Genomic DNA, 25,891 nt, shown 5'->3' with positions numbered 1-25,891 from the left:
GTGTGAAATATAACAACACAAGAAGAGGAAGAGCTCAGGGGTTTAAAAACTACCTTTTCATGAATCTAATTATTTCATACAGCCAGTTAAATGTGTGTGAGAAACTTTTGCCCACATAACAAGCTGACTGAAGACCAGACACGATACCCCTTTTTTTGGCTCACACACCGTCACACTGCTTGATCATTGGAGTGTTGGGTTTCTGAAAAGTAGGTCTATACCTGCCCTTTATGAACGATTCTTCTTGAAGGTTTTGACCTTTAAAAAAACAGATAAGACACCTCTTTCCTGTTTGTTCTGTGGCAACGTGTATAAGATCAAATTCACAGAATCTGAGACAATACAGAGAATACCCAACACAGCGTTGGCTCTTTGCTCCCCTCCTCTTAATCCTGGTTTCTCTTCCTGTTATTCTTTGGCTCCTGTGAGTCTCTTCCTGTCACCTGATGGTCAGAGATAAAGCACAGAAATATGGTAAAAAGGTGAGGGGGCTCTGTGGGGAATGTTCTGTTTATCCCTCTGTCCGCACCTTGTTTATTCATCATGTTTGAATTCAAATATATTGCCTTACAATAGGTGATACTACAGCATGATTTTATCAGTCACATGCTGCCTATTTTATACCATAAAAATAAAAGCACTCCCTCAAGCGGAAGCTGACCTTGCGAAACCAATGTGTGTATCTCACTTTTCAAAGAGATCATATTATTTTTGTTCATTCGTAAGCTGATACCAGACAAAATATGAGACTTTTGTTCTACCGCTTTTGAAAATCTTGGTTTACAGGCGATGTGGCCACTGGAAGTGCTTGTACATATCAAATAAATGCTTACTCACCATCACCAAGCCTTCAAAGAGAGGCCCGTGGGTGTACACATGGATACATTTCAGAACAGCAGCTGCTCTGCCAAGACAGGGCTGAGTCATGTTGGTCAAATGCTGAGACAGAGACATCGAGCTGATGAGTAGGCACAGTGCAGCAATAGAAAACCATGATAGGGTGGGAAGCTGAAAAACCCCCAACCTCTTGAGGCTCTTCAGTGACCATTAATAAACCTTTTGATAGTGACAGGGTTCATAGAGCACTGCCAGAGACCAAAAATGTATCCGTGTAAAATGCTCAGAAAAGATCTGAGGTTAGAAGCAGCAGCAGAGGAAAAGATAAACACTGATGAGGAAGATCTTGACTGCGTGACCCAGCCGAGATGTGAAGCAAACAAACACAAAGCAGACGGGTAGATGTGAAGTTTAGAACCCTCCAGCGAAGCAGAAATTGGAGTTACAGGTTAAAGGGAAGATCTGAAGGATGGAATCTAAAGTTGTGTTTGTGCTCATGTGTGATTGTCAAGAGTGTCTGACTAAACTGGAGAATTATTTGAAGAGACAGGTGCCACATTTTGCTTGGGATTTCTTAAAGAGACTAGAAACCAAACTGCTTTTTGTATTTCTTTAATAAAAACTGGAAAGTATAAATGAAAAAATTGTTAGACATATTTACATCAAAGTAATTTAAACTGACTTTCCCTTTTGTCTTAATTTGTAAAAAAGTCCACCTCGTTTGTGGCAGTGAACACCAGAACATCACTCGTCAATGAGGAGGTTGACGAGGGCGGTCCTGGGGGAGAGGATGGCTCTCTTGATGCTGCGCCCGCCAAGATGCTTCTGCACCAACGGGCTCTCCAAGATAAGCTGCTGCACTCGCTTCGAATCTTTGGACACCTGCAGAGGCACGGTCACTGTCCCACAGGCCTTGTTGTTAATCTGAGGATGAAAAATGAAGAATGAGTCAAATGTTCCACTTTAATCTCCGTCTGAAAGCAGTTTTGCCCTGTCAGACTCTACATAAACTCTTCCTTCCTGGCATAAAGGGTCCCAAAATAACAGAGTCCACCTCTCCTTCCACACAGTGAACCCTTAAAACACATAGTTAGTTAGTATGGGAAGGGCACGCCATCTTGTAATGTTTAGATGCATGTGTGCACAATTTGAATGTGTTCATGTATTTGGTGTGGTTGAAAAGTAATGGGTGTTGCATGCGTGTTTGTGTGAGTGAGGCCTTTCAGCCTTGGCCTCCTTTCTGAGACAAACCCAAGTACATGATTAAGTACTCCAAGTACTCTACTGCCCGCCTCCTCACCCACACCCGCTCCCGAGACCACATCACTCCCGTCCCCCAGAACCTCCACTGGCTCCCCGTCCGTCAAAGAATCAACTTCAAAGTCCTCCTGATTACTCACAAAGCCCTCAACAATCAGGCCCCCCCCTACCTGATAGACCTGCTGCACCACCACACCCCTTCCCGCTGCCTCCGCTCATCAGAAGCCCACCTCCTATCCATCCCCACCCGCATCAATCACCGGACCTGGGGGGATAGAGCCTTCTCCGTCGCTGCCCCCTCCCTCTGGAACTCACTCCCACAACCCATCAGAGACTGCACTGACCTCACCACCTTCCAAAAACTCATTTCTTCAATCTGGCTTTTAATGTGTGATTGTTTTTGTATTATTTGACTTTAACTTTAACTATTTATATTTATTTGTTGTTATTTTCTTTTCACTATATCTGTAAAGCGTCTTTGAGCACCTGTAAAAGCGCTAACAAAATACATCTATTATTATTATTATTAGAGGACATAGGGAGTGAGGTTGTCTCCAGAGGAAGCCCACAACAGAGAGCTCAGTCTGAGGTAAAACCAACATCATCTTCATCAACATCATCAAGCACTGAACTTGTGACTTGTGAATGAGAGACGAACAAGTAAACAACAAGAATGCAATACCAAAGATGTGTAAAAGAGTGTTATCTTAACTCCCCGGCATGGCACATATGATTATGGAGAGAGAACACAGCCTTACAGTCACACACACGCAAGCATACACACTGCACACCTTCTCTCACAGCTTTTTCTGTCTCTCAATTAGAAATCAGAGGAAGAATCCAACCCCTGAAAGACAGGAGCTTTTAGTCAGCTGACTGTGTTCGCTATCATCACATCACATGTGAGTGTGTGTGTGTGTGTGTGTGTGTGTGTGTGTGTGTGTGTGTGTGTGTGTGTGTGTGTGTGTGTGTGTGTGTGTGTGTGTGTGTGAGGGAGAGTGGGATTAGCAGGGGGTACAACTCTCTAGAGAGAAAACAGACAGATTAAAGAAGTTTCAGCTTTGATCTACTAACGAGTCCATATTCAGGACACTGTGAAGATGGATGTGTGTGTGTTTGTGTTCATTCATGTGCCAGTGTGAGCATGTGTGAATCTTGGATCTGATCCAAGTTGATTTTATAAACCTTCACATCACAGCTGGATATTCTCTCTGATTGCCTTTCCACCTTTAAAGTGCACACACACCTTCACTTAATCTTACGCTGCCATTCGAGCACTTTCACCCCCTCTCTTCGGTCAATTCACATGTAAAGCTCACACACACACTCGACAAACTCACTGGACACACACACAAACGCTGCCAAACCGATTGCTATTTGTGTGATTGTGCTCAGGGGCAGGAAGAAGGCAGAAATGAGGGTGAGAGAGTAACAGTGACTCAGGAATAACACGGTGGCTCCTTTACTGGCTTTTAATTATTGACCCACTTGTCTATTTAGCTTAAAGCACACCACTTGATATGCGGACGAATAAACACACATGTGCGGACACAGTTGAACACACACAAACTCACACAGGGTAATCACAGGCTCTCTTGAAAATGACAGACTATGAATGTAATCATGAATATAAGACTTTGGGTTTAAGAGCGGAGAGTTCGGGTGAAAATGCCAGTGGGTGCAAGAGCAAATGTGTGCAAATAGCATTTAATAAGTCATGTATAAATAATGAGCAGATTGCTCTCTCTGAGTGAAACCCCTTTATGTTAAAAATAAAAATGAACACAAGTGGAGCAATAACAATAATTTGTTCAGCACAACTTTGGCACAACTATTGTGAAATGTACACAACCAAAGAGATAATGTGAGATAATGAATAATGTGTGTTTGTGTGAGTGTGACTTTACCAGTACAGACAGCTCCACAAAGTCAGGGACCTCCAGGTACTCGGGGTCAACAGTTGGCCAGACCTGTTGCAGGACGTCTCCTCCACGCTGCAGGATGGGGCTGAGGGGGTTCTCCACTTGACAAAGACCTGTGAGGAAACACAGAAGAACAACTTAAATAAATATACCAACTATACAACTAGGGGTGATAATACATGGAAAAAGTACATAACAAAGCAAATAACTTTTTTTTTTTTTTTAAGAGAGTCAGATAACTTGCTGAGGATGACTTTTACATTTTCTTTGACTAAATTTGTTTTGAAAAATGTATCTTGGTGAAGGGTTAAACAACAGCGCACCACTCCCTGTCCTGACTCTCATTCAAATCAGCAAGTGTACATCCCCTGCCAGGAGGAACAAGGGAAGGATATGAACTTCCCTTATTGTGAACTGTGTGAGTGAATTCAAAACAACAAGGCAAAAGTGAAAAAGGCAACGTGACTGAGTTCAGCAGAGGTCACATGTTCTTGCATATCCCGTTTATAAAACTATACGTGCGCACAAACAAAATGCAGACAGACCGCCGTTAAAAACATACAGGCGTCTTCCTCCCAAGGGGTATCCGTCAAGTTTTCCTGACTGCCACTATCAGCTGGACAATATGTTTTCAGGAACCTCTTTCCCGCCTGTCAGCTGTGTGCAGAGAGAGAGCTGGTGTACGTGTGTCATCGACAATAAGGGGATGTCCTCCAGGGCAGTGTGGGGGAAAGCTTATACATAAGGAACATAAGTGACGCTAGATCTTCGCTTGTGTGCTTTCTGCCCTTGGCCAGGAGTACTCCGTTTTGTTTGATGTACTGTGAGCATATTTAAGGTGAACTGTTGTATGGGACACAGATGAAAATATGACTTCCTCCTGACTGCTTTTCTGTTTTGTTTTGTTTCTTTGTTTCTTTTTAGCTTTGTTTTTGTTTTGTTTGTCTACCCTCCCTCCCAAATGTAAAGCGTCTTTGGGTTCAAGAAAAGCGCGATAGAAATAAAATGTATTATTATTATATATTAGATAAGTTCCTCTTACAGATATTAGAGAAAAAAAAGTGTTCACCAAAAACCCAAAATGCATTTGTCAATGTGTCACTGTAAAAAATACAATATAACCCCATTGATATTCAGAGTCTAAAATAAAACTAAATAAATCAACAATGTAGATTTAGTGCAAGATGCAGCATCTCCTGGTTTGGGATGGGATGATATACGTTTTAAATCTGTTATCTGTTCCTTATTTTATCTGCTCTTTCATCCTTTATAACAAAAATGTTATTCAGTTCAAAATGTATTATTGGAAATATCCTGATTACCCTTACATAAGTTACTTTAAAAAAGCTGTATGGCTCATGATCATGATAAATAAGTGAAAAACAGAGCCTGATTAAAACAAAATACAGGAATTACTACAGAGTGACACAATGTTGCTGTTTTTTTAGGGCGGTGGTGGCGAAGTCGATAGGGACTTGGCCACCACTGCTCCCCGGGCGCCGTTCAAAATGGCAGCACACTGCTCCTAACACTAGGATGGGTCAAATGCAGAGAAACAATTTCTCCACGGGGATTAATAAAAATTCATCTTAATCTTTTTAATTTGTCCTTTATTTATTATTTTAGTTTTTTCACTCAAGAATGTTCACAAAAAAACACATGTTTCCTTTTTGTGATGCAATTAAAATGTATCTCATTTATTTAGTAATGACATTTTGATAATGTCCCATGCCGAGACATATGATTAAGGAAGAATTTAGTACATGCTCTTTGAGTGTATTATTTATTACACGTGAATAGTTTGTAGGTCACTAACCTGCCCAAAGTTCAGAAGCCAGGTGAGGGGTCATGGGTGCTGTCATCATAACCAGCGCCGCCAGAGCTTCCTCAAACTCCACGCTGTGCTGCGCCACCCTGACTGTCGCACTCTGAACACACAGTGGTAGAAATGGGATTTCCAGAGTGTTTTGTAACAAACAATAAATGTGACATCATTATTTCAAGGTACCGGAGGGCACACTCACACTCAGTGTATTGGTAAGTCCCATTAGCCGAGAAATGGCAGCGTTGAAGAGGAAATCCTCTGTGAAGTGAGATGTCACCTGTAAATAAAAACGACAACAAAATAAAACAGGTGACAGTTGTGTTAGTTACATCTATAAAGTTTAAGACGTTATATTTTGTTGTGGTTACTCGACATGTTGACGCCTCCATTGATTGACAGCATCATTCAATATTTTTCAAACTGCATCCGAAGGATTATTTAAAAAACAGTGACAGGCTGGAAACAGGAGCCGCCCCCTGTTATCCCCATGTGAACCGGCTGAAGGTACAGAGCATGTCAACACCGCCTTGCTTAGCCTTCTGGGAAGAAGAACCCATTTAGTAACGGCCTGAGGGAGAAGGAGGTCGATCACCGAGGCTTTTCTGAGGGACAGATCAAAGGACAGCCTCGGCTTTGGGGGCTTATGGCAAACAGCCTGAGGTCCTTTAAAAGCACAGACCCTGAGGCGTGGAGACAGAATCAAACCTGGCAGCCAAAGGATGCTATTTATAAAGTGTGAAAGGAGACAGAGTGGATTTAAAATCAATTTCCATCTCCTCCCTCTTCTACTCTTTACTCCAGGGGTTTCAGGTTGTGGTGTTTAGCATTGGATGGAAAGGCTGGAACTCAGGACTGTGTGCTGTTGGACCGAAATATATGAAAGATATTACCTCAGACCATACGATCATGTAGGAGCAACTGAGAAAATACATCTTACCATGCCTTTCAACAGTACAGTCTATTTCGCTGGAAAAAGCCTGAGGAAAATTAATTATTTAAATGTACATGCACATTAAAAACAATAACTACAGACAATTGGCACAAGCAGAGGAATTAATTCAAAACCAAGGTTTGCAATGGAGTGATTCACCCTTTTTACTGAAAAAGATATACACCAACCTGCTGTGAAATGAGATTTTAAATGTTGACCCACTACTGACCCCTACTGGTAATGACTGTGGAAATGTCTAACTATTAAATAATGTCACAATGAGACACCTCTTCAATAGCGTAATTCTTGTTCGCCCAGATCTTCTTTGTCTCTGCCAGCTCTTTCTTCTTCAGCAGGGAGGGACTGGGGGGATCTGCGAGTTGTCGAGCCCCCCTCAGCTTGGTCACCAGCTGCCAGAGCCGAGACTGCCAGCGCAGAACCCCGGGGAGTGCGTCCGCTAATGTGTGGAAGACACAGAAACAGAAGAAAAAATAATTTAACGACAGCACAGTCAAGTTGTAAATATTGTGGGAGGAAGACCTTTTCAAAAATTCTGCAAGATGTCATCTGAAAACAACTGATCTAGCAATTCTTAAGGAGTGTATTCAATTTTAAGCAAATTCCTAAAATGGGAAACAAAGAAAGAATTTTAAGATTTTGTATGAACACTGATGGTATAAAGATAAAGCAAAATCTAACAAAACTAAAGCGATCTGGTATAATTCTGAATTCATTTTATTCTAAATAGAAACTCAAGGTGGAAGTGTAGATTCAAAGGTTTTAATGTCCCATGCACATAAGCTACAGTGTAGAAATGGCATGAAAATCTTATGACCCGAGCTCCTCCAACGATGCAATATATATAATAAAATAAAAAAATACAAATAAGAATAGTGCAAGAAGTCTATATACACGTAAATAGAATATGATATATACAACAACAGAATGTAAAATTAAATATTGCGCAGAAAGATGAAATTAAATACGGTTTATTTCGGCGATAACTATTTAGATAAATAAATAAATTGCAAGATGACAAACAGATGAATGTTTATCGAGGCACTTAACAGAGCTCAGGTGTTAGCAGTCTTATTGCCTGTGGGATAAAACTAATTGTAATTTTGCGACTCACTCTTGACATTCCAGAGGATGTCTTGTTCGGGTGGAGCGGCGTAGAGGATGTAGAGTCGAACCGTGTCCACGCCGTACTGCTGCACCACATCCTGGGGGTCCAGACCGTTGTTTTTAGACTTGCTCATCTTCTCCCACGTCACATCTATATCACCACCACCAAGCATCACCGGCTCCGCATCTAGAAGAGGAGTCGGTTTAGGTGTCAGTTGTGTTTTTTATTTCACTTAGGAAATATCTCTTGAATAAGATATTTGATGACATTTAATGGTCTTCAAAGAGTTGTTAATGCTTCTATCACTTTTCGTGTGGATTATTATAATGATGTGTTTACATGCCTTGGCCAACATGATTACATGTACAAGGATTCAGGGTTTCCAAAAGGCAGCCGCTAGACTTAAACCAAATCTTGTAGGCATCATCATATCTCCCTTGGCTTCCACTCACTGGCTTTATTTGAAGGGCCTGCGTAGTATAGCAGCCTGAACAATGACGTCTTCTGATAGGTTCCCTCTTTTTTATTATCACTCGAGATTCACAGTTTGGCTTTATTCATTTTATCTTTAATTCAAAGTATTTTTTTTTTTTTTACTTTTGCATTTTCTCTCAAGCTTTCTTTTTTTACTCCTTGTACTTAAAGCCTTTTGTCAAGGTCGTTAATTGTTTCCTGCTGCTGGCTCTTGTTTGATGCCTTTTTAGTAAAACACAGTAAAGAAAAGGACAAGTCAATCTGAGCACATAATACTGGGAAGTAATAGAGAGCATAAAGCTAATTGTAAGAGACGTCTTAGGTCTCTTCAAAAGGATTTCTCGTGATAGACTACTTGTCAGGAGTAGCTAGTAAGGAAAAGCTATAAAGCATAACAAAGAGAGAGGTTGCTATCAGCAGCTTAAAATGGATGTTACTTTGATAAAAGAAGAAAAGGTTGAATCATTTTGATCTGGCAGAGCCACGTGGAGGGAAACCCTCTCCTCCGTTAGAGATGTGTCACACTGACAAACATCCTTCAGTTTCACACAGTGTGTACCTGTGAAGTCTATCTCTTCTCTCTTTAGGTACCGGCCGCTCTCCGCCTCTTTGAAAGTCTGGCCCTTGATCAGACCCTGGACCAGCAGTTTCCGAAAAGGCTCCCTAAAGGAAATGGAAACGGGTTAATTACCTCACAAATGTACATGCACAGGAAAAGCGGATAAAACACTGTGTTCTGTACCTGTGGGCGACAAGACCCTGATCCTTGCAGAAGTGACAGAGGAAGCGAGCGTAGTACAAGTGCATGACAGCGTGCTCCTTCCCTCCGATGTAAACGTCCACAGGAAGCCAGTGATCCGCGAGCTGCCGCTCAAAAGGCCTGGAGAGGAAGAGCAAGTTTGAGGGAGCTGTCTCTGGAAGTATTTATTCTGAAAAAAGCTTCAAAATGAACTCTTGCTGTTGGACATCTTTGTGTCTACCTTAGATTCTCTGTCTTAGTTTATGTAGAGGTTGTTTTCTTTTTTCTAATTGATCCACACTGGCTTTCACTGCATGCCCACTACTCCAACTAAATATGAATCATAGTAATCTGGAATGATGCCCTGTTCCCCGGAAAAAGAGCTTTGATCACATAAATATATGCTGGCTGTATAACATTAAATCATAAGCATTTTAGTTTTATTATTATTGATTTAATATGTTATTTTGATTTTCCAGTTCTGCAATTATCATGCTCCGAGTTGAAACAGGCTGAGGATATCTTACTGAAATCTAGGCTTTTGATTAGGAATGGTTCATTCTTTATTCACTTTGCATTCAAGGTTTATAATTTGAATCTGTTTTAATAATCTTTAATATCATGGTACTTCTATAACTGTTATTATAGATTTGTTGTGTATTTTATTAAATCTTATCATTTTATTGTTTTGAGTGCTTTGGTCTCAATTTGTTTATTTTGTTAACAGTTTTTGTTCCTTCTGTTCACAGTTTTTAGATCTGTTATTTCCAGCATGCCATTCATCTGAGAAGCCATTTGAAAGGCACAAAATCTGTAAGAAAGATGATTTAAAAATAAAGTTGATTGATTCTATTGCTTTATTTGTTTATATAACTTAAACAAAAATAAATAGACAATAGATAAAAAATGTGTCTATTGTGGTGCATTTTATTGTATTTAATTTTCTGGACTTTTATTTGTCTTACTATGGAGTTGAAAATCTTTGATATAGATTTCACAATGTAAAGCTCTTTGTATATCTTGTAACTCTGCTACTACAGTGCAATTATAGAAATAAAGTTTAATGTTAGATGATTAAGCAAAAAAGAATTTCCCAGCATTGTTCTTAAAAAACATTTGTGTGCTTCATACACACACACACTTCCTCTAGGGGGCAGGCTGAAACTGATCCAGGGATGAAGCAAGCAGAGGCCTCCTGGAGCTTCCTTTATCACACACACACACACACACACACACACACACACACACACACCACACACACACACACACACACACACACACACACACACACACACACACACACACACCACACACACACACACACACACACACACACACACACACACACACACACACACACACACACCACACACACACACACACACACACACACACACACACACACCACACACACACACACACACACACACACACACACACACACACACACACACACAAGACATCTGGTCAAGTAATATCTATTTCAATGTGGCTGTGAAGGTTTCCTCTAAACTCAGCATCTCATGTAAAAATAGTTTAGCATTTGTACATTTGAACTGAGACTGCTGGGTTTCTTTCAGATTTGGAGCAGCATGTGGTTAGTCTGACGGCATGACGGTCAGCGGAGGCAGGGATTCCACCTAATGATACTTTTTAGAGCAGTCTGCTATCTCTGGGTGTCACCTTTCAACTCTCCTCCACTCTTCCCTGCCTTCACACTCCCTCTCCGGCTGATGGTGTCTCCGGATAATTGAACCAGGGAAAAAAGTTATGAACTCACATTGCTGAAAATAATTGAACCGGATTGTTGGCATCAGCCCAGGGAACTCTTATACATACCACACTTCCATATCACCCTCTCCCTATTTCCTTCCTCTTATGGCGCGTTTCCACTGCAGCGGGTAGCTCGCTTTAAGCGTGCGGGGCCCGTTTTTGGTTGCGTTTCCACTTGGCCTAGTTTTGGCCCGGGGCTACTTTTTCACCTTTTTTCTGGCCCGACTAAATCGTGGTTCTAGGGCCAGGAACAACCAGGCTGAGTCGGGCTGAGTATGCTAAACTAGAGAGAATAGCTGGCAAGGGGGCTACAACTACAACAAGATGAACATATTTGACCATGATTTAATTGTAATACACGTTTCAAAATGATGCCGAAGTAACAACATACTGATACCGGTTAGTAAAAACCATGAATTAATGCTTTGACAAGTCTGCAGACAGACGGCAGGCGAAAAACCCTTTTAAAATGCGTGTTTTCTAAATGTAGCTTGGCTAAGCTAACGTTATATATGCTCCGACCGTCCACACTCACAACAATGGCCTATACAGACATAAATAAACGAGCGACTGTATTCGCCATGACACAGGCAGTCTGTGGTTTGTACTTGTTTAACTTTTGTCAAGTTTCTGAACAGATATGAGGAGCTGTGAGCTCTGAGTGCTAAGAGCTAACGGCTGTGTTGTTTTTCTGGGGCTCTCATTGAAGATGACGTCACGGCTCCGCCTACACTGAGTTACTATAGTAACTGCCCCAGTTCCTAAACTGTAATGGAAACGCAGCATTAAAGTGAGCCGGGCCTAATAAGGCCTAACCAAACCGAGCGAGGCCTGCAGTGGAAACGCGCCATTACTTGCTACTTTTAACATCTCCTGCTTCCTATATTATCGTTTCCCCTTGTGCACATAAGGCTCAGCAGGCTAACTGAAATTCACAAATAGTGTAATTGCTTTTTCTGTTGTGCCATAATCTGTCCCGCTAAGAAAAGTGATGGGGAGAGCAGTCCTCGTCCTTTTAAAGCAGCTTTACAGCTAGGTCAGGGCACTGGGAAATTAATCTCTTTTGTTGAGCTCAGGGTATCGCTGCCATCCCAGCAGGTGACATCCATAGCTCCATAATCTCTATTGGCAGGGAATGCAAGTTCTGTGTGTGGTGTGTGTGTGTGTGTGTGTGTGTGTGTGTGTGTGTGTGTGTGTGTGTGTGTGTGTGTGTGTGTGTGTGTGTGTGTGTGTGTGTGTGTGTGTGTGGTGTGTGTGTGTGTGTGTGGTGCGCGCGCAAGGCAAGGCAAGTTTATTTATATAGCACTTTTCAACACGAGGCAATTCAAAATGCTTTACAAAAAATGAAAGACATTAAGAAAATGGCATTTAAAATCAGTCATTAAAAAGAAAAGCTAATAACATAAACATTAAAAGAAAAAATACATGGATAAAAGTTACAGTGCAGTCTAAGATATAAATAGTTCAATTAAACATTAAAAGAAAAGTACATGGATAAAAGTTACAGTGCAGTCTAAGATATGAATAGTTCAATTAAAAGCAGCGACAAAAAGAAAAGTCTTCAGCCTGGATTTAAAAGTAGTCAGAGTTGCAGCGGACCTGCAGGTTTCTGAGAGTTTGTTCCAGATATTTGGAGCATAATAACTGAACGCTGCTTTACCATGTTTAGTTCAAACTCTGGAGACAGAAAGCTGACCAGTCCCTGAAGACCTGAGAGATCTGGATGGTTCATAATTTAGCAGGAGGTCAGAAATGTATTTTGGGCCTAAACCATTCAGTGCTTTTATAAACCAGCAGCAGTATTTTGAAATCTATTCTTTGACACACAGGAAGCCAGTGTAAAGACTTCAGAACAGGAGTGATGTGATCCACTTTCTTAGTGTTAGTGAGGACTCGAGCAGCGGCGTTCTGAATCAGCTGCAGCTTCCTAATAGATTTTTTAGTGAGACCTGTGAAGACACCATTACAGTAGTCGAGTCTACTGAAGATAAAAGCATGGACAAGTTTTTCCAAATCCTGCTGTGACATTAGTCTTTTAATCCTAGATATATTCTTTAGGTGATAGTAGGCTGATTTAGTAACTGTTTTAATGTGACTGTTGAAACTCAGGTCAGAGTCCATGACTACACCTAGATTTCTGGTTTTATCTGTTGTTTTGAACATTGCACACTGAAGCTCAGCGCTAACTTTTATACGTTCTGACTTGGCTCCAAAAACCATTACCTCAGTTTTATCTTTGTTTAATTGGAGAAAGTTCTGACACATCCAGTCATTGATTTGTTCAATGCACTTACTCAGTGTTTGAATTGGAGCATAGTCTCCTGGTGAAATTGTTACGTACATTTGTGTGTCATCTGCATAGCTATGGTAACTTATTTTGTTGTTTTTCATTATCTGACCCAGTGGTAGCATGTAGATGTTAAAGAGAAGAGGCCCCAAGATGGAGCCTTGAGGTACCCCACATGTCATATTTTTCAACTCAGATGTGTATTTACCTATAGAAACAAAGTTGTTTCTGTCCTTTAAGTAGGATTCAAACCAATTTAGAACTGTTTCCGAAAGTCCCACCCAGTTTTCCAGTCGGTCTAGTAATATGTTGTGGTCAACAGTGTCAAACGCAGCACTGAGATCTAATAATACTGTGGCGGCTCAATCCCCAGTTACATTTGAGTCGCCGAGAGGCTAAACTTGGCTTTAAACTGTGACGCCGTTTTCGAAAGAAGTCCATGTTGAAGCAATATAGTTTTAGGGTTATTTAATAAACAAAATCAAAACATAGTAACTATGGACAAAACGGTCAACAGAAAAAATGACAGCACAAGCTCACCCTCTGTCATGTGCACTCGACATCAAACAGGTGACTTATAAACCAAACCACACCCATGTGACAATTACCGGAAGTGCTCAACAAGCAAATAAAGGTGACGTAAATAATAATGATAATACAAATAATGAACTTGAGCTAAGTAGTGTTATGGCACCTACAATACCGGCCCCTAATTATCATTTCACAAAAGTATAATTACTATAATAAATGACAATACACACAAAATATACGTCCAGATCTCTTTCTTGGATTATTTGTTCAGAGTTCATATGTTGCAGTCTTTTTGGAAAAGTGATCATCTTTTCTCACTAATCAGTATCAATAAAAATGATTAGTGTGGTTTGTGTGTGTGCAGGGGGGTAGGAGACAAAAAATAAAATAGGCAAAAATAGTCCATTTAGACATGGCAAAAGTCCTCTGACTCCTGAAGAAGGCTAACTTTGTAATTGGTCTGCTCAGGAAACCAGTCTTGGTCTTGATCCGAAGCATACGCACGAGTCCCTTTTTGTCAATGATGGTCTCAGCAACTTTTCCAGTAAGCCAGGAGTTCCGAGGAGCTGAGTCATCCATAATGATCACGATGTCTCCTGGTGTGAAGTTGCGTCTGATTTTTGACCATTTCTGTCGTTCTTGAAGTAGGGGAAGATATTCTTTAATCCACCTTTTCCAGAATAAGTCTGACATATACTGAACTTGTCTCCACCTGCGGCGAGCGTAAATGTCTTCCTTTTGAAACAGTCCTGGTGGCAGGGATGGTGTTGTCTTAAGGAGCAAAAGATGATTCGGTGTCAGTGCTTCTAGGTCGTTTAGATCTGTAGAAGATTTGGTGATTGGACGGCTATTGAGAATAGCTTCTGCTTCACATAAGACTGTGTTAAGTCCCTCTTCGTCAAGACTTTGTACATTCAGAGTGGAGTTGAGAACCTTTCGTACTGATCTGATCAATCTTTCCCAAACACCTCCATGATGTGAGCCAGCTGGGGGATGGAAGATCCAATGAATTCCTTTCTGAAGAAGTGTATTGTGAATCTCACCTTGATTCCAACTTTCAATTGCCTCCTTCAACTCGCGTTCAGATCCTACAAAATTAGTGCCATTGTCAGATGTTCTTTGACTTGACCACGTCTAGATATAAAGCGCCGTAGCGCATTGATGAACGAATCAGTGTCAAGAGATGATGCCATTTCAAGGTGAATTGCTCTTATTGCTAAGCATGTGAAAATGACACCATAACGTTTCACAATGCTCCTTCCACGCTTCACTCCAAAGGGTCCGAAATAATCAACTCCAACATATGTGAATGGAGGTTCATCAGGAGAGACTCTATCCAGGGGCAAATCCGCCATCTGTTGTTGTCCAGGAGTAGCATTTATACGCCGGCAGACTACGCATTTCGACAACGTTCTTCTTATTGCTACGGTAGCTCCAGGAATCCAATATTGTTGGCGTAGTCGGGATAACATATGGTTGCGACCACCATGACCCACTTCTTCATGAACATTTCGCAGAATAAGATCGGCAATGTGAAAGTCTTTAGCCATTATGACAGGATGTTTCATATCCTCCGGCATTGCTGCCCGGCTAAGTTGTCCACCAACCCGTAACACATTATTTTCCAGGATGGGTTGAGTTTATGAAGGTGGCTGGTTTTCTTGACATTTATTCCTTTTCTCAGATTTGAGATTTCATCGGTGTACCTCTTTCTTTGGCAGAAACAGATTACCTCTATTTCAGCGTTTGCCAGTTCTTCAACTGTGAGACCCTTGTTTTCTTGCCTGTTGAGATTCCCTCTCTCCTTTTGTGATAGACCTCTTTGATGTATGTTATCTGGAATTAGTTGAGGAAGAACACTTGTTTGGTTTCTCTTTCTGCTGCGATTCAAAAGCAGTCTTTTAAGTCTGAGCATCCATGCTACTGCCCTTTTCAAACCATTCCAAGAGGAAAAGTGATGGATTAATTGGTTGACAGGATCCATTTCCTCGGACATGATCTGAGTAGTGTTAACGGTTATGCTCCTGACTTCAGAGTCCTTTAGTGAGATTACTTTCAATCCATCAGGGTTTTGGGGCCACTCTTCTTGAGGTCGAAGTAAAAACTGAGGTCCGGACAACCAGTTTTTCTTTCTTCAGAAAATATTTTACAGTCGAACCTCGTGAAGCCATGTCTGCTGGATTGGTCTATGGTGTTAACATATCTCACTGTAGTGCATTTGATACTTTGGCAATTTCCGAAACTCTATTGGCCACAAAGTTCTGAACCTTGAAGTGTTATTGTTGATGTATTTGAGTACGAAGTGCTGTCTGTCCAAAATACAGAATCTGATAGTTCCATCTGTAGCTCCCTTCTTAACATGGTGTCTATTCGGCTTGCCATAGTAGCGGCAGTCAGCTCCATGCGAGGGATAGTGGCTGGTTTTAACGGAGCCACTCTTGCTTTTCCCATTACGAATCCACAATGTGAATGGCCAGAGTTGTTCTGCAGAAACAGGTAACTTACAGTTCCATAACCCTCTTCGCAAGCGTCAGCAAAATGATGCATTTGAGCAGATGACACCGTTCCAAAGTCGGTAGGTTTGAAGCTTCTGTCAACCTTGAAGCCTTCCAGCTTATGAAGGTCTTGGGTCCAACTCATCCACTCCTGCAAGATAGATTCTGGTAATTTGTCATCCCAGCCAAGCTTTCTCCTACACAAATCTTGCAGGATCTTTTTTGCAGTGAGGACAACTGGTGCCAATATTCCAAGGGGATCATACACTGAACTGACGCTTGAGAGAATCCCCCTTCTTGTGAGCGGCCTATCTTTCAAGATGATTTTGAACTTGAAGACGTCAGACTGAACACACCATTGTACACCCAGCACTCTCTCCACTGGAAGATGGTCATGGTCCAAATCCAGATTTTTTATTTCCTTTGCTCTTTGCATTTCAGGTATTGCAGCCAACACATGCCGACTGTTACTTATCCATTTTGTTAGTAGAAAGCCTCCCTTGGAACAAATGGCTCGTAGTTCATGATAAAGGGCTGTTGCCTCTTCTTCTGAAGCTGTTGAAGTGAGGCAGTCGTCTACGTAAAAGTTATTCATAATTGCATTTATGGCTTGAGGGCTGAACTGTTCTAGATTGTCTTCAGCGCATTTCCTAAGGGCAACATTTGCACAGCTTGGGGATGAGGTTGCTCCGAAGAGATGCACGGTCATTCTATATTCCACCAGGTTCTGACTGCAGTCTCCATCAGGCCACCGTAACAAGTCACGGTCTTCACTTGGAACTTTCACTTGGTGAAACATGGCTTCGATGTCTGCAGTGATGACGATAGGATCCTTACGGAATCTTGACAAAACTCCCAGCAAGGGTACTAGTCAGATCGGCCCCTGGAAGAGCTGAGAATTTAGTGAAACTCCCCGAAATGTTGCTCCACAGTCAACACTACTCGAAGTTTGTTCTTTTGTGGATGCAAAAACTCGTGATGTGGTAGATACCATTTTTTGCCGTCTCTACGTTCCAAGACATGATCCGGGTACTTTCTCTGCGTGGCCTTTTGATATCATCTCAGACATAAAGTTGGTATAATCAGAATGAAAGGAAGGATCTCTCTTAGATCTTCTTTTAAGGTTCAGAGTGCGTTGCTCAGCAACACCTTTATTGTCGGGCATGCATATTTCCTTTTCTCTAAATGGTAATCCAATAGAATAATGTCCATTGACTAGGTGGGCAGATTTTGAAACCAGATCCAAGAACTGTTGGTCTTCCCTGGAAGGTTCTTGGTTGTCTCTCCCACATTCGGGAAAGTCAGTCTTAAATTGCTGTTCCCACAGCTTGTCAAGTTGCACAACTGATGTTCTGTTTACACTTATTGAAGTGTTGTCCTGAGTATCATCAGTACATCCTCCTAATGGTCCATTAACTGTCCATCCGAGCATGGTTTTTACGGCATAAGGTCCATCCCCCACACTCCTGATTACCTCAATTGGTTCAAGGGCTTTTGGAACATCTGAACCAATCAGCAACTCAATTTCAGCATCAATTTCAGGTAGACAAACATCCCTCAAATGCAACCATTGATTGATGTCGTTTTGACGTGGAATGTTTCCTTTGTGCACGGGCATAGTCTTCTGAGTGTATGTGCCGGGTAGATCACAAAAGTTGCTGTTATCCAGTCCAGCAACCTCTAGGCCTGACACAATGCTGGTTTCAATGACCTTCCTTTGACCCATAGTTCTCAGCAGAATGTTTGACCTTCTTCCTTGGAGGTTAAGTTTGTTCATAAGCCCTAATGTGCAAACCGATGCAGTGCTGCCTGGGTCAAGAAATGCATAGGTATGCACTGTTGTGTTTCCCTTTAACTTGGACTGGTACTATGCAGAGTTTGCAACCATCTTCACCGGCCCCAGTAAGGCCACCTGTCTGAATTGAGGCTTCAGCAGTGTTTGCAGATGCTTCTTCCATGTCCTTCCTTTGTTGGTAGATGTGCAACATTCTGGGATGATTTAGATTGCATATGTTGCACCTCATTCGTTTCCTGCAGTCTCTACTTATGTGTCCTTTATACAGGCAGCCAAAACAAAGACCATTTTCTTTAAGAAATGTGATTTTTTTCATGATGTGTCCTCCTTTCTAACTGTGGACACATCTCCAGAGCATGTTCACATCTACAATACAAGCAGTTTTTCACAGCTGACAAAATCCCTTTCTCTACAGTGCTTCTGTCATATTTATTTTCTGTAACTTTCACATTGGTTGCAAAGATGCTTCCTCTTGGATGAGGCTGTGGCCTTCTTATGTCTTTGCTTACGGGAGGGGGGTCTTTAATGTCCCCAAATATGGGATCTGTAGCAATTTTTACTTGCCTTTCAAGGAATTCCACAATATCCTTGAAGGCAGCTCTTTGGTGTTGTTTTTCCTGGATGTCACACGCTACAGTTCTCCATAAATCCTTCAGCCTATATGGAAGTTTCTTTAAAATGGCTAGCAATGTTTGCTGGAATGTTGAGCTCAAAACATGTAGTTTACATCTTCCATCGCATTGCAACATCCTCTAAGGTAGACCGTGTATGCTAGTGTAGAGCCCTTGTGTCCTCAGCCCTTATTAATGGCCATGTATGCTGTTGCAATTTTATGTTCATTGCCAAAGTTCTGTTGCAGTAACCATTTGGCCTTGCTGAATCCACTGTCTGAGGCCATATGTTGGCAACTCCGTACAAGGTCTCTGGGCAGTCCTGTTGTATATTGCTCCAGGTAGTAGAGGCAGTCTCTGGGGTTATTGTTTTTGCTTTCAATATTAAATTCGAAAGATCTCACAAATGTTTGGTACTGAAGTGGGTCACCATTAAACACTGGAATGTCTTTCTTGGGCATGGATGATAGACACTGTTGCTGGATTAATAAAGCGGTTATTTCATTTTGTTTTTCCATGACTGAAAATATATTGCACGTGTCACTGTTGCTTGTGGCAGTTACTGGATCTGGAGATGCTACATGTAGATGTTCATCTAGATTCCTGATGCTTGCATTAGGTGTTAGGGGAGCTGTATCAATGTTAGTGACAGTTCTGTCTGTGGTGGTTATGATTGGTTGTTTTAATGTTACAAACTGTATTTCCCTTTGTCCCGTTTCAAAATATGACTGCATGCCATTGGATAATATAGAACAATTAGCTGATCCCCTGGGGGCTGCTAACACTTTCATTTTTGCAATGGTGGCAGCAATGTTTCCTTCTAATTCCATTTGCTCCTTTTTCCTCCTCAATTCCTGCTCCTGTGCTTCCAGGACATGTTTGTCCTTTAGGAGTTTTTGGAGTACTTTCATGGTTGCCACTTCGGCCTCAGCTTTTATGTGTGCAGATGCGGTGCTGGAAACTTTTGATCTTGAGCTTTGCCTGCTTTTTCTGCTACCAATGTTTGATATGCTGTCACCAGGTTGTATATCATCTTGTGTGCATGATGTAGCCTTCATGTTTGACGGGGGAAAGAGAATGTCCTGCTGAGCCTCAGTGTGTTCCAATTGCTCCTTTACATCGGCGGGTGCCTTGTCTGGTAGAATGAGAGGAATATCTGTGTTTGCAGCGATTGGTTCATTGACAGTCACATGACCTGTTTGCAGAAAGGGCCTCCTCCCTGTTTCCAAGAGCCATTGTTGTACATCCTCCATAAAATCATTGTTATGTTTTGTTATTTGTTGAAACCAGTTATTTTGTATTTCCAGGTCGTCTTCGGAAAGCAACATAATAACTGATTCATGTGCTGTTTTAGCATTTTCATATTGATGAATTATTTTGTCCAGTTTGAGTCTAACATCCGTTGCATTTTCATAATTTTTCATTAGATGTTTGATTTCCTGTGTGCGTCCTTTAATCTTCTGCACGTTTGACTGACATTCTTTTTGTAGTTGTTCGATTTTGCAAGCCAAGGATTTACGAGTAAGCTTGACAGCCCTTTTTTCCATTTCACCGTTTGTGTCACTCATATTTGATGCAATATGTGTGGTGCCTTAGCATTTCAAGTAACACGACAGTGTTCACTGGTATGAAATTGAAACCAGCGAGGCCCGGCCGCCACAGCAAAACAAACAATTCGAAAACTTCCGCCGCTCATGGCATAACAAGCACGCACAACCGCCGCTCACAGCACAGCACAACACATAACAAAACTTCCGCCGCTCACGGCATAATAAACACACACAACAAAAGCCAAAGTCCCCAATGGACAAACGGTCACGCTTCCCAAACTGTGTCCAGCAAAAATACACAAGAAAGGAAATAATCGTGCCTACCGCTTTTAGCTTGTTGTGCGCTGCAGTCAATGAGTGTCCATAAGTGAGTCCTCGTGGCTACTCCAATCCATATCGATCAGGGAAAAACTATCCGAAGGTTCCAAAGGTACAAAATGTTAAGTCCGTTATCCGAAGCGTCCAAGCTATCCGTAAGCTTAGGAAGCCAGCCGGTCCGTCCAGTTCGGTCTCTGATGGGAATGACCGGCGTTTTTTCTGTTGACTTAATGTGGCGGCTCAATCCCCAGTTACATTTGAGTCGCCGAGAGGCTAAACTTGGCTTTAAACTGTGACGCGTTTTCGAAAAGAAAGTCCATGTTGAAGCAATATAGTTTTAGGGTTATTTAATAAACAAAATCAAAACATAGTAACTATGGACAAAACGGTCAACAGAAAAAATGACAGCACAAGCTCACCCTCTGTCATGTGCACTCAACATCAAACAGGTGACTTATAAACCAAACCACATCCATGTGACAATTACCGGAAGTGCTCAACAAGCAAATAAAGGTGACGTAAATAATAATGATAATACAAATAATGAACTTGAGCTAAGTAGTGTTATGGCACCTACAAATACTAACACTGAAGTTCTGCCACTGTCTGTGTTTAAGTGGATGTCATTAAAGACCTTTACAAGAGCAGTCTCAGTGCTGTGGTTTGGACGAAAGCCTGACTGGAACACATCGAAACAGTTATTTAAATGCAAGAAATTACTCAACTGTTGAAAAACAACTTTTTCAATGATTTTACCTAGAAATGGGAGGTTTGATATGGGCCTGTAATTGTTCATTACTGAAGCATCTAGATTATTCTTTTTTAAGAGCGGTTTAATGACTGCAGTTTTCAGGGCCTGTGGAAAAATACCTGAGTGAAGAGATTTGTTTACTATATGAAGTAGATCTGAGGGCCATGCAAGGCAAAACATCTTTGAAAAATCCTGTTGGAATAATATCAAGGCAGCAGGAGGAGGATTTCAGAAGTTGTATAATGTCCTCTAGGTTTTTATCATTAATCTGATGGAATTGTGTCATGGTGTTTGAATTGATGTTAAGTGGACACAGAGACAACACATTTGCTGTTCCTGATGCAGAGGCACTGACTGCTTGTCTGATTTTCTGAATTTTGTCAGTGAAAAGGAGGCAAAATCATTGCACGCCCTGGTGGATAGAAATTCAGAGGCTACTGACACTGACGTTAGTTAGTCTGTCGACGGTAGCAAACAAGGCACGTGCGTTGTTTTTTGTTTTTGGTAATGATGTCAGAGAAGAACGATTGTCGTGCGTTTTTCAATTCCAAATTATAAAGGCCAAGTCTCTCTTTATAGATTTCAAAGTGAACCTGGAGTTTTGTTTTTTCGCCACCTGCGTTCAGCTTTTCGACACTCTTTTTCTGTTTTCACGCTCATTGGCCTTTTCTCCATGGAGATATTTTCTTGCCAGACACTTCCTTTACCTTAGTTGGAGCAATGGCATCTATAACATTTTTAATTTTTTAATTAAAATGATCTACTAGCTCATTTACTGAGATGTTAGTAGGGGCAAGTGTGGAAGAAAAATTCTGAGTAAACATTTCCCTAGTGTTTTCAGTTAAATATCGCTTTGTAGTTACCTCTTTTTGAACATTTTTGTGAACAGAAATAGAGCTCTCAAAGAAAACACAGGAATGGTCAGAGAGTGCAACATCAGTCACCACAACCTTAGAGATATTCAGACCCTTTGAGATAATTAAGTCCAGAGTGTGCCCCTTATTGTGCGTGGGCTCCGTCACATGCTGAGTCAGTCCATAGCTATCAAGAACACAAAACAGTTATTTAGCCCCTCTGTCCTGGGGGTTGTCAACATGGATGTTAAAATCACCAACAATGACTAGACGGTCAAAGTCAATACACACTATAGACAGCAGTTCAGTAAAGTCATCAAAAAAGCTTGCACAGTATTTGGGTGGTCTATAGATATTTAGGAACAGAGCTCGAGAGGAGCATTTCAGCTGAAGGGCCACATATTCAAAAGAATCAAAGTTTCCATAAGATGTCTTCCTGCATTGAATGGAATCATTGAACAGAATAGCAACTCCACCCCCTTTCTTATGCATTCTTTCCTGACTCATAAAACTAAAGTTGGGAGGGGTTGATTCGATAAGAACAGCTGCACTGTTATTTTGTTCAATCCAAGTTTCTGTTAAAAACATAAAATCGAGATTGTGCTCAGTGATAAAATCATTGATTAAAAATGTTTTTCCTGCCATAGACCTGACATTTAATAAAGCTAGTTTAAGTTTGTTAAACACACTATCAGTCATGTTTTTTGTAACAAGCTGTGGCTGACATGGAATCAATGCTAAATTAGATAAACTCACACAAACGTTTGAGCGCTTCCTGTTTCTAAGATGATTCACCGCTCTTAATCTATTACCTATCAACACAGATATCGGCAAAGCTACTGGCAGGCAGGGCCCCGGCATGTTCTGGAAAGAGTTGAGAGTGCCATACGCCCTTGAGCCTGGACCCAGCACATATCAGTAAGAATTTGTTGTGTTTTGTACACACACATCCTTATCAGGCTTCGGAGACTGCAGATGCTTTCTTGAAGGGAGGGGAGGTGGTTGACCAGGGAGGGGAGGTGGTTGACGTAGGCGCGGTGATGAAGACGGGGGAGATGGTGCGCGTCTGCGGTAATTTTGGTGGGCGTTGAGGAGCGGGGGTAAAGGACATGCCAGCGTTTTGTACACACACATCCCTATCAGGCTTTGAAGGGGAGGGAGGACCCACCACCCTGCTCCTCTCATCATAGGAGGGCAGGGTGAGGGCTACACTGTAGGAAGTGGGGTTTGGAAATCTGCTTCCATCTTCCTTGTATTGTTGTGGTTTTGATGATTGTGGTAGGCATGGTGATGAAGCCGGGGGAGATGGTGCGCATCTCTGCTTCGGTGATTTTGGTGGGCGTCGTTGAGGGGCGGGGGTAAAGGACATGCTGCCAACCCTGCGTGTCACCGTCATGCGGTCATTGAACTCCAGGGGGGTGGGCGAGGGTGAGAGGGTGAGCGGAGAGTAGAGAGAGCTGGGGGATGAATGAAGAGTATCCTCAAAGGCGTTGACAGGGAGGGTGACGGGCAGTGGAGACTCCTCCATTTGTGTCATAGGTCTCCCATAATCAGAACATTCCTCAGGCGGGTGCAGTGATACTTCTTCAGGGTTTTCTGCGCGATGTGTTGTGTCTTTCTCCTGTTTTGATTCCTCTTGCTGCTTGTCCTTGGCAGAGGGAACAGATTGATGACGCAGGCAGTTGAATATGTTAGAGATAAACAATTTCACTCCTGACTTGTTCAGACAAACTCCATTTGCCTTAAAAAGATGTCTGCGGTCCCAGAACAAGTTAAAATTGTCAATAAAATGAACAGAATGGTCAGTACAGGCCGTTGAAAGCCAGGTGTTCAGTGCAAACAATCTGCTGAATCTCTCCACTCCTCTTCTGACTGGCGGTAGAGGACCACTGATGAACACCTCTGCATTTAGAGAGCTGGCAGTTTCTAACAAACATTTAAAGTCTTCTTTCAGCACTTCTGACTGTTGTTTCACAACATCATTTGTTCCAATGTGTAGTACCACATTCTTCACAGTCGGATGTTCAGCCCCAATATGCAGGATCTTCTCAGTCAAGTCAGAGACCACATCCTTGGGAAAACAGAGTACTTTAGTGTTGTTCTTACTACACAGACCTTTTACATCTCTTAAAGCAGAGTCACCCACAATCAGAGATTCATGCCCAGTCGTTAGCTTTCCCTCTAGCCTTTTACTTTTGGAGTAGCTATTGGTCCTTACCCTGCTGTGTGAAGAGGACAGGTTATCCGGGTCATCAGAAAGAGATCTCCGGCTCTCGGTCAGCGGAGCGTATCTGTTCTGGATTGGCACACTTGGTGGTTTAGGAGGATTGTTTGTAATTCTCCCTTTAGCAGCTGTCCACTGCTGTTTCCTAGTATGAATAGGGGTTGAATAGGCATTCTTCCTGGGTGATAACAATGCAGGCCAGCCGGTCGCATCACAGATTTCAGAATGCTGGGCTCTGCCTGTTATTCGTCCTCCCAAATCCCATGGAAATGATTTACTCTTAGGCTTTGCACCCAGAGAGTTCCAGAGAGGACTACCACTTGTAGATTTATTACCCGGTACACAGCCCTCCTGTTCCTTGGAATCCTTGTAGCTGCTAACTAGCTGTGAGTTAGCATACCCTTTTCCATTATTTTGCAACACTGGTAAAGTGGTGTCATTCCCACGACATAGTCCATTCACTTCCACGTTAACTTCCAACCGTTGCATTTTCATTTCCAACACAGCCATCTTCTCTATAAGTTTGTGGAAGTCATCTGTAGAGAACGGAGGCATTTTTCTACCAACTAGCTTAAGCTAAATAGCATGCAGTAGCCTACCAGGCTTTAGCTGTTGCTAGGCCACGCTACTGTAAGACTGAGGTCGTCGTAAAAATGTTGAAATATGGCTGAAACCCTCCGTCTATTTACGAAGATTAACTGTCCCAGTGATAAGTTAATGTCCAGGAGCCGCTGCTCGAAGTTTTCAGAGAATAAGAATAGGAAAATCAGCATAAAAAGTAAGCAGAGGCAGGAGCAAGCAGAAAAGCGTCTGCACTGTAAGAAAGATAAACATAAGTGTACAGTAGTATATGCATGTTTTAAATGGGCAAGTGGGAGAGAGTGGGTGATCTTACCCTGAGCATGATTATGTGTTTGAGTACTTGTCAATGGTGCATATAGACCAAAGTGTGTATGTGGAAGTACAATGTGTGTGTATGAGGCAAGAGAGATAATCACGTTTCTGTAGACATAGCAGACATTACAAAGAATCTTTTTTAAATATCTAAAAACAGGCAGATATGCTCACTGTCCACCCACTCCTGGAGAAACAGCTTTTTCTTCTTTGTATTCGAACAAAGACGGTGTCAATAAGACGTGTGCAATTTGCGCTAAAATCTGTCACAGTGTGAGGAAACAGATGCAAAAGGAAAGATCTTGCATTATTGTGGCTTAAAAAAACTGTAAAAAAACAAGAAAGTAAAAGTTTCAGTAGGAGAATGTTCGTACCTGTCTGTGTTATGAGGGTCCGTGTATCTGAAGTAATACCAAGCCGAGTCAACAAACGTGTCCATGGTGTCAGTCTCCCTCCTGGCTGGGCCTTTACATCTGTCAGAGGAGACAAAGACGATTGTTAGAGGTGACACAAAAATCAATATTAGGGTTGCTAATTAGAATGCGAACAAATAACTATCTCTGTTTGTATGCTAAGTGAAATGGCAGAGTATGTGATCTATTTGTGTGTGTAACGCTGGCTCCATCTGCATGTGGGGGTCATGTCCCTGTAGAGGAGCACAGCTAAAGCCAGGCTGGCACCGCAGCTCTGTTCC

General features: G+C 41.9%; 1 protein-coding gene across 1 annotated transcript in view; it reads right to left on the bottom strand.

The window, feature by feature from the left end:
- Positions 1–1,433: 1,433 nt before the first annotated feature.
- lars2 (leucyl-tRNA synthetase 2, mitochondrial) overlaps positions 1,434–25,891 on the bottom strand; it is a 48,498-nt gene continuing 24,040 nt past the window's right edge. The window contains exons 13-21 of the mRNA XM_034227801.1: positions 25,572–25,670; positions 9,118–9,255; positions 8,935–9,038; positions 7,908–8,087; positions 7,063–7,232; positions 6,044–6,121; positions 5,836–5,947; positions 4,005–4,132; positions 1,434–1,761 (exon numbers count right to left, since the gene is read on the bottom strand). Coding sequence (XP_034083692.1) covers positions 1,582–1,761; positions 4,005–4,132; positions 5,836–5,947; positions 6,044–6,121; positions 7,063–7,232; positions 7,908–8,087; positions 8,935–9,038; positions 9,118–9,255; positions 25,572–25,670 — 1,189 coding nt within the window. The 3' untranslated portion in view covers positions 1,434–1,581. The remainder of the gene's footprint in view (positions 1,762–4,004; positions 4,133–5,835; positions 5,948–6,043; positions 6,122–7,062; positions 7,233–7,907; positions 8,088–8,934; positions 9,039–9,117; positions 9,256–25,571; positions 25,671–25,891) is intronic.

This window comes from Gymnodraco acuticeps, unplaced genomic scaffold, assembly GCF_902827175.1.
Source record: "Gymnodraco acuticeps unplaced genomic scaffold, fGymAcu1.1, whole genome shotgun sequence".
Lineage (NCBI taxonomy): Eukaryota > Metazoa > Chordata > Actinopteri > Perciformes > Bathydraconidae > Gymnodraco > Gymnodraco acuticeps.
This window is presented reverse-complemented; position numbering and strand designations above follow the sequence as displayed.